This window comes from Phalaenopsis equestris, unplaced genomic scaffold, assembly GCF_001263595.1.
Source record: "Phalaenopsis equestris unplaced genomic scaffold, ASM126359v1 Scaffold000988, whole genome shotgun sequence".
Taxonomy (NCBI): domain Eukaryota; kingdom Viridiplantae; phylum Streptophyta; class Magnoliopsida; order Asparagales; family Orchidaceae; genus Phalaenopsis; species Phalaenopsis equestris.
Genome location: NW_018165427.1, coordinates 46,394 through 56,421, shown reverse-complemented (window position 1 = coordinate 56,421; position 10,028 = coordinate 46,394). Strand labels below are relative to the sequence as shown.

The window sequence follows — 10,028 nt, the reverse complement described above, 5'->3', positions numbered from 1 at the left end:
CGTTGAACCCCGTAGACTGCCATCGACCACCGCCGACCTCTGACGACCACCGCCGACCTCCGACGACCACCGCCAACCGTCGTCGACCTCTGCCAACCGTCATCAATCAACACTAATCATCACGTCGACCTCTGCCAACCGTCATCAATCAACACTAGCCATCATCGATCACCACCAACCAGACGCCATCAGTCGACGTTGTAATCTGAAAAATATAATTACCATTTCCCGTCTGATTATCATTTCCCGTCTATGGGGCAAGAGATTTCTGTAATTGTCAATCAATAGTGGATTTCCGCAACTGGGCCAAACCCTGTGGTTTTTTCCCTTATGGGTTTTCCACGTAAAAATTTTTAGAGTCATCACCACTTATTTCTCTTTTATCTGTGTGTGTGTTGAACTTTCGTACAACGCTAAGACGATAGTCCGCTACTCTACCGTCTCGAATTTTCTAGCACGCATCAATAATAAGGTGGAGCACTCTCAGTGACATCACATGCCGCTTTTTTCTTCCTCTTCAACATCTCCTGTAATTTGTGATCCTGATCGGTAAAGACCACCCTTATTTTTCCCTCATTTTTTATTACCATCAAATTTGCTCGGTAAAGCCCTCTAGATGATTCACATCAACCTGTCTCTCTGTCCATTAGTGATTTTGCACAAGCCTTGCTCAGGTGTCTCACTTCTCCATAGTTGTAGCACCTGCTGATCTTCCCTTGAGCACCAGTCATACTGGAGCTCGATGTAGTCAATTCCTCGTCATTCTTCACATTCACAAATCCTTCAAGCTACCCAAGGGTGTTTAGATCCTTCGCCTCCTTTCTGTCGAGTGCAAGTCCAGAATCAAACGCTTTGTTTCGCTGCCTCCCTCACTCCTAAGCTGCAGATAATATGGTAGAAACCCTCTCTTGCCCTCACGATCCAGTCGGGAAAGCAACTTCTGGATTGCAGTGTACAGAGGCCTGAAAATTCCTATCTCCACTGTTTTATCAGCAATGGTCGAATCTTTAGCCCTTCAAGTGTTGATATGTTGTAGTCGAAAGTCGCATAAATCTCATCGTCGGATGTGAGAAGTATGAAGCCCACTTGGATAGCTCAACCAAAATAAAACCTATTAAGATTCGCTAACTTGGCGTTGGTACCGACTTTGGAGTAGTTGATTGAGGATCAGCAATTGCACCACTTTCGGAGCTAGCAGCAGCAGCAGCATCCTCGTTCTCGATGAGCTTGCGAAGTCTCTCCTGGAGGACGCGGAAACGACCTTCAGTTTGCCAAAGCTTCCGCCACCAGTAGCTTAAATATACACCAAAGCCTCCATGCACAACAGTCGCACAAACAGCTCTCGGCTTTCCCTGGTCAATCTCACTCGCACAATAGAGACACTCGCTCGATTTCACTCTGTACAGCTCTTCCTCCTATACTTCTGAAGCCTCGTGATCGACTCCACTTTGCTGCACAACAATGCCACTCCTCTCTGTCCTGGGTAGGGCGTCCTGGGAGACGACGTGACTCGTGATGTTGCACTTCGTGACCAAACTCTGCGATGCAGTCATGATCAGCTTTGTTGGGAAGGCCTCAACATGACCAGAGCGTGCTAGGAAGGTGACGACGCGATCCAACTCTGCGGCCAGAGCTCGTTGGGAAGAAGGTAACAACGAAGGTCTGGGGTGCTAGGTTACAGCTCTAATACCATATTGAGAATGATTTTGCAATAATCATCTTGTTCATTTCATTATCATTTTGGCTTATATATAGCCACACAACATTTACAAATTGAACTCTTAGAATTCTTCTATTTACAACTAGAACTCTATAATAAATACAAATCTCAACATTTTGCAATGAAGTTTAATTCTTTCCTCCTTCAGAGTATAGCATTGATATATTGTTTTATGATTGCTCAATAAAGAGAGGATCTTTATGGAGTTTTTCAGGCTCAAAAAAGTAATGTTTATGCTCTTATATATGGCATTTTTTACACTTGCAATGGGCATTATATTATTCATTGTCATTCGAGCGGCATGAAAATACCCAGACCAAATTTGAGTCAAATGTTTGACATTCTCTTGTTTGTTAAACTCATTCTATAAAGTTTAAAATAAAGTTGCGTAAAGATAATTTATGTTTGTCTGTTTCATCCAGTTTGTGGTATTGGCAACCTCGAAGGCGATGAACATTTTACACTTAATATGGTTCAAAGGGACGACAAAGAAATGGACATGGAGAAGGATAATTCTGTTATTTCAGCTTTCGGTTGTCCACCATTGAGAAAAAACAGAACTACTGGGTATCCATGCAACCATGATTTAATGTTCCCTCTATTATTAGAGATAATTGATGCTACAGTGAATTTGGCAGGATAGCATGGTACAGTTGTATATATTCAGCTTTTATCAATTTCAGTATATTATGCAAGTACTTGTATGTTTGGGCACTTTGCTTCAGCAGAAAATTATGCTTTCGGATTTGGACAAAGGTTTTGTGCTTTTTATTTATTTATTTAGAGTTCTTGATGACTTTTTTTAGCTTTTGAAGGGCCTCTATTTGTTTTCATTGAACAGAGCTGGTTCTTAAAGCCGGTGTTTCAATGTCATCATCATCTACATTATTGTTTTTCCAGTCATTTATGGTTTATTATTGCTTTTTTCGAATCCATATATTCATCTATTTTGTTTCTACCTAAATGAAAGCAGTGCTTAATTTCTAGCATTCACGTTTTGTTATACATTTTGTAATGCGTGTTTTGTTTTTGTTCATATGTTTCATCCTTTCCAACTTCAAATATGTTTTTGATGATTCTATTTTTATGGGTATAATTAACAATTTTAGATATTGCAGAAAGCGACTAAAGTATCTGTCAGGGTTTTAAGGCTTTAATATTTGATTAGTTGTACGTATGAAACAATGCTTTCTAATTGATTTTCAGGAGTAGTAACGTAGCTCATGCTTTTCGTGCAGGAGTATGAAACAAGTGGGAAGTTCTGTGTCCAGCACTAACCCTGTTTCGTTTCAGAAGAAGAGAAAGGTCAATTTTTTTTTCTTCAGTTTGATTTTTGTTATGAAACTCCGCACTATTAGTTGCCTTTATTTTTTTTCTTAGAAAAGATATCCACTGTTCTTAGTTGTTCTCGCATAACTCTCATTTGACTCTTGATGCACGCTTCATGTTTTCACTATTTATCACCTTTAATCGATACTCCAGCATAAAGCTAGTTTCAAACCGTTTTTATTTATTTTTTCATTATGGAAAACCTAGTGCTCTTGTCAAAATTATACCGTATGGTCCGTCTCCTCCGGACACGTGGCGTAATTTTATTGGAGTCCTGATGCATTTTTACATCAGGAATCCTCATGTAATATTTTTTTGATGTAATATTTTTTCGTTACAAAAAAATATTACAGCAGGAGTCCTGATATAAAACTGCATCAAGACTCCAATAAAATTGTGCTACGTCACACGATGGACCCATTAAATAAAAAAAAAATGTATACTTTAATGTATGGTCTGTCTCCTCCGGACACGTGACGTAATTTTATTGGAGTGCTAATGCATTTTTACATCAGGAATCCTGATGTAATATTTTTTCGTTACAAAAAAAATATTACAATAGGAGCCCTAATGTAGAACTGCATCAGAACTCCAATAAAATTGTGCCACGTCACACGATAGACCCATTAAATAAAAACAATTGTATACTTTAATGTATGTCTGCCTCCTCTGGACATGTGATGTAATTTTATTAGAGTTTTAATACATTTTTACATTAGAAATCCTGATGTAATATTTTTTCATTACAAAAAAATATTACAGCAGGAGTCTTGATGTAGAACTGCATCAGAATTACAATAAAATTGTGTCACGTCACACGACGGACCCATTAAATAAAAAAATTCTATATTTTAATGTATGATCTGCCTTCTCCGGACACATGACACAATTTTATTGGAATCCTTATGCATTTTTACATCAAGAATCCTGATGTAATATTTTTTCGTTACAAAATAATATTACAGCAGGAGTCCTGATGTATAACTGCATCAAGACTCCAATAAAATTGTGTCACGTCACACGACAAACCATTAAATAAAAAAATTCTATACTTTAATATATGATCTGCCTCCTCCATTCACGCGGTGTAATTTTATTGGAGTTCTGATGCATTTTTACATTAGGAATCCTGATGTAATATTTTTTTCGTAGTTATAGGACAATTTTCAGTTAACCTGCACAACATTGTTATTTAACGTGTGTTTTGTCATTGGAGGCATTTGTTCATTTAAAACTTCTGTGCGAACTGCTAAATTAGGGCTTCCTGGCCGTAGATGAAGCCCCCTGGCCGTAGATTGTTGAAATTTTAAATATTGCCAGCATATTAAATTTTCTTAATTCATTTGAAATTATCATCCTTGTTAACATCAACTAAAGGTATAGGTAATATTGAGTTCTCTCTCTTAAAACTTCATCCTGAACAAAATCTGATGGCTATAGCGCACATACACCAAATGCAATTAGTTTTATGTGGAAGAGTTTGACAATAAATTTACTGGATTGTAGTAAAAAATAGGAGTGTCATCTATAAATCTATATATTTAATCAAATTCTCATAGTTCAAAATACTTCAAGGATGTACGGCTCAACTCCTACTAACAATTCATAGCTATTTTTTATTTATTAAGATAAACATGAAATAAGAAGTCAATTTAAAGCTATTTATTTTTTAATTTAACGTCATGTTATTTATTCAGTAATACTTCAAATACATTTATATTTTGTTATATTGTTTGTCATTCAAATTTGAATGTTAATTTCTATTAATTGCTTCCTTGAAATTAATTGAAAGGTTAAATTTTTTCTCTATTATTAGGAACTTCAATAAGGCCTTTTTCAATTGTAGGTTTGAGCTTGTTGTTATGATTAAGCATCAACTTAATTTTGAATGAAAGAAAAAAGTAAAAAATAATCATTGGATTGTTTTAGTTTCAAACTTTCTAATATTTTAATTTAGCCTATTCTGATTCAAAATAATTCCTTCACTCTTCAAATTTAACCTAAAATAATCCTATAAAAAGATTATATTGGATCATATTTGATGAGTCAAGGAAGAAAATTGAATATATTAGATATTTGTGACTAAAATGGCCTCATACAATAATCTAAAAGTGCAAATAATCTCAAATGCGAATGAAAGAAAAAAGTAAAAAATAATCATTGGATTATTTTAGTTTCAAACTTTCTAATATTTCTAATTTAGTCTATTCTAATTCAAAATAATTCATTGACTCTTCAAATTTAACCTAAAATAATCCAATAAAAGGATTATATTGGATCATATTTGATGATTCAAGGAAGAAAATTGAATATATTAGATACTTGTGACTAAAATGGCCTCATACAATAGTCTAAAAGTACAAATAATCTCAAATGCATTAGAGTAGTCCTATATTTACCGATGGACATATACAGAATTCACATGAACTCCATTATTGAAGTAATAAACAGGAGGATTATTTTTTATCCGAGAATCTAGTAGGATAATTGAACTTATCAATCTCTCTTTTTTAGAGTTAGTCTCTAGATACAAGAGAATTGTGAAATTTACTATATGCTAAAGTATGCAATTTGCAGTAAAGCTAAGAAGACCTAATGTTCTCTGCATGAATCAAGGACACTAGGCTCAAAATAATAGCCCGCACAAATTTTTTTAAGATTCACTTGCTTACACTCCCAAAGTCACTCAACCACGGCTTTGAAAACTCTCATCGCATTTGGAGGACCCAAAACTTGGAGGGCAGTCACCTAACTTTTATCTAAACCTATATAACACTCATCAAGATTGCATTCACCCGGATCAAAGAGTCCAAGCTTAGTAGGCACTCACCTAGGCCCATTTACTCAAGCTAAGATGCCATTTTTCCATGTCTAATGGGAACTTTTCAGTTCAAGAATGATAACCTTTCTAGTCAACAGGACCTTCTAAGCATTCACTGAAGCAGTAATCTACATGCATTCCATTCAACAAAGTCTGTATGCTTGTAATGGATGTGTCATATATTTTGTTACTTAAATCAAAATATAGCATCTTTTCTAGTACCGAAAAATCATACAAATATGGAGTCAGAAGGTCGCATCAAGTGAAGAAATTCAACTCGGTATTTTCTAATGAAGTAATGAAAAAAATCCCAAAAGTTTCTCTATATGGTGCTCTCTAGCCCTCTTTTCTTATTTTCTTCTTACTCGGGGTTCTCTTGAAAATCTTGTGGGTTCTATAAGTAGAATTTAAGTATCACCACAGGCTGATTTAGATATAACAATACACATGCATTTTAATGCGATATTGATAATATAATCCTAGTACAATTTTGATGACTACTCTAGAATCGATAGAAATTTGTTAAAATATTTGTTTCAGATGAAACTCTTGAACTTTGCAACCCATTGAATGAATAAATCGTATGCTATAGTTTAATCAACATAAGTCAACAACTCAATTTACTTATGCATTACATTAATGTTTCTGTTATCCGAATTTTTCTTTGAAGCACGGAATAAATTTCTTATTTTTTATATTAAATGTATGTGGAATCATTTGTCCGTTAAGTTAGAAGTATGGCGGTATATATAGATTGATTCGGGATTCAATAAGCAATGCATGCATCAATTCCCGAGTGGTCAAATTTGACAAGATAATAACCCAACGTTATATTGAACTAGCTATTAACTGCAAAAAATAGGCTCTTGGGTAATGAAAATTCATAAAGATTATTGCAATGGCCGGCAAAGTATAACAACGATCTACCAATAAATCAATTCTTAGGCAAAAAGTTCTACCATTTTCCGGAAAATTAGCCTTAACGAAGTTTCTGAAGTCCCAAAACATGGATGAACAAATTCTTATCCAAATAAAGAGTTTCTTACTTAAAACGTGAAATATTTTATAGTAAGTTCACCAACATAATTGAACTTTTTTATATTTTAATTATCTTGTTTATCATCCTTGGGATAATTTGTGTAAATATTAATTCAGTTATACATTGAAATACCAACACACACTGCATTATTCTTTATGCTCTTTCATTTTGCCTATTTGAAATGTTAAAATTCACCATCTATAGTTCATCTTCAAGCTGCAAAACCGCCAAGCAAGCTTAATGTAATGATCATCTTAATCATTGTTCAGCTAATACATATTTAAGTATAGAAACACTTGGCAAATCATTAGGTGGTATCGTATAGAGAATTTTTATCATCAGGTCATTAATGAGCTACAAACGAGTAACATGGACTCATGGATGAATAAATCATATGCTATAGTTTAATCAACATAAGTCAACAACTTAACTTAGTTATGCATCACATTAATGGTTCTGTTACCATAAATGAAATGTCTTTGTAATGCATCGACAAGAATCTCGAGGAATTCTAACAGGTAAGAGACATGAAAGTACGGTCAGGGATAACCAATGAAAGTCAAAGTAGTCCACTAGAAAATTGAAAGTACAAATATTTATTAGGAGAATTAGAAAAGTTGAGATTATAAAAACCGACAATCACTGCAATATAATAGTAGTTTGACACTTGACACTTTGACTACAACAATTATAGCCAGGCTGCAACAACTACGATTGGTGGCAACAATAATCATAATTGGTTACAAAAACCGTAGTTAATAATTATAGCTATTGTAGTATTATAACAATAATGCCTGGTGGTAGTAGACAACAACTAGTAATCATTCACTTGTAGTTTTCTTCATGAGTTATGCTCTAGTTTTTTCGATCGCTCTTCTATTCTCCCTTCCATATAACAAGAAATGATGCTTATTGATAGTCTTTAAGATTGGCATCTTGTTAAATTTAGCCAAACTCCCAAAACACTCTATGGGAGGTTTGTGTTAATTTATTTAATCACAACTCATTTTTTTCAGCATTTAAGTGTATTAACGATCTAGAAATTAAATGATCTTGGGTTCGTTGGATTCCTATCATTAAGTCATTCGATTTGACTATAAACATGCCAGATTTAAATATCATTTAGCTTTGCAATTAATACTCTAAAGCTTTTGAATATGCTTCAAGTGCTTGATCTCGGCTTGTTCAAACTCGAATTGAATCATTTTCAATATCATTGGGTTCATATTGTTGAGATGCTCTATTTAACTATAATTTTGTTGAAATTATAGTTTGGATGATCTCGAATATGAACATGAAAAAGTTTTTATAAAAAATTCATCGAGATTTGTGTATGATCATATAAATTTCTTCGTAACATAACATGTACTCATATGCAACATAACAACTATTCTATTTGATGTTAACAAATGAGCTAATCCTAAAAGTAAACCAATTTAGCATGCGCATGACTATTGATTGGATTTGGTAAAATATTTTTTATTTCTCTTGAAATAAATTGCTTGACAAATCTGCAGAGGAAGAGAGGCGTGGGATCCACAGTGCATAAACTTCCTGAAGATTTTATTAATGAACACAGAGCCTACTTTGAAGAGGTGGATGCATTTGAACTGTGTGAAGAGTTCATCTTAGAAAGTGAACTTGAGTAAGTATTTTCGCTCCACATTTTCTCTTTCCCCTTGCAGAAGTATACCCTATAGCAACAAATTCAGCCTTTTATTGTAATATATATATATATATATATATAGCCCAAGGATTAATATATTAAAGAGGAAAAGGTACAGATAGGTTTGTATGAGTATATATATATAGCAAAGGAACTCACAGTATTTTGCTCAACTGAACTATGCTTAAGAGCTAGATTACATTACATAACAAAAGTAATAGAGTTTTATATAGTTCATAAAATTGGCAGGAAAGTGGTGGTTGAAGATATGAAAGAATGATAAATTTCATTTTTTTTTATATTATTTTATAGTTATATTGTTTGTTATTTTTATTTTTTGAACATTTGAGTGAAATTAATTGCATATTCAATATACATTATATGTACAAGATTTTATACTCAGTATCTTTCGGTTAAAAGATTAAGCTCTCAATTAAAATTAAGTTAGTGTGTGTGTGTGTGTGTTTGTGTATATATATATATATATATATATATATAACAGACTAAATTGTGTTGTCATTTAATTAAATTAATCATTTTAAGATAATCAGTGGATTAATTTGAATCTTAACATAATAAAAAATGTGTAATTACATATATTTACAAATCAAGTCTGCATTGTTTTTTAAAACTATTGAACCAATACATCAGTGCATGTCACGTTCAAATTATTGAGAATTTTATAAAAAATAAAAAATGTGTTGGGGTTGATCATGAATTTTGATATTTGAGTGAGAATTTAAAGGGGATGAAAAATGATGCTTGATTTGCAAATAGCAAAGTCTTGTGTGCTCTTTATGTAATTGACCCATTTTGAATATTGCCGTGTAATTTTTATATTTGAAATTTTTATATACTCTTTATATATATATATATATATATATATATATATATACATACAGTGAGTATTAATAAAAACAATATTATTATTTCTAATTAATATTTCTCTTTCACATTTGCTCGTCTCAATCAAATTCCATCGAAATGACTCACTTTTTATGCGTGTGTGCTATCGAATATATTATTATCAAAATAACAATATTGCAGCTCACATTTTGATATTCAAGATTTAAAATATGTATCAATAAAAAATAAATAAAATGCAGTCTTACAAATTTTTTTGGTAGTCTTTTGATTCCTGAGATTTAAAATAAACATCTTCAAAATACTTTAAATAGATTATATTTCAATTACATTAAATTAATTTTTCAGCAAATCAGACCTCTTTAATGCTCTGTGTGGAGCAATGTTGAATGAATGGTAATTGGCAATTTAATAATTATTATGAGCTTTTCTATTTACTTACAAGTTACATCTTACTGAATTAACTTTAGAAAATAATTTTTCTCATTATACATAACCATCTATATAATTTAATTTTAAATATAATCAATACAATCATACAAAAAAGAAGACATGAAATGGAGTTGTAATTAACATAATATATATATAT

At 32.7% G+C, this 10,028-nt stretch overlaps 1 protein-coding gene across 1 annotated transcript in view; it reads left to right on the top strand.

The window, feature by feature from the left end:
• Window positions 1-8,617, top strand: part of LOC110032626 (putative pentatricopeptide repeat-containing protein At3g23330) — a 32,102-nt gene extending 23,485 nt beyond the window's left edge. The window contains exons 2-4 of the mRNA XM_020736303.1: window positions 2,143-2,287; window positions 2,959-3,025; window positions 8,427-8,617. Of these exons, the coding sequence (XP_020591962.1) occupies window positions 2,143-2,287; window positions 2,959-3,025; window positions 8,427-8,558 (344 nt within the window). The 3' untranslated portion in view covers window positions 8,559-8,617. The remainder of the gene's footprint in view (window positions 1-2,142; window positions 2,288-2,958; window positions 3,026-8,426) is intronic.
• Window positions 8,618-10,028: the final 1,411 nt, after the last annotated feature.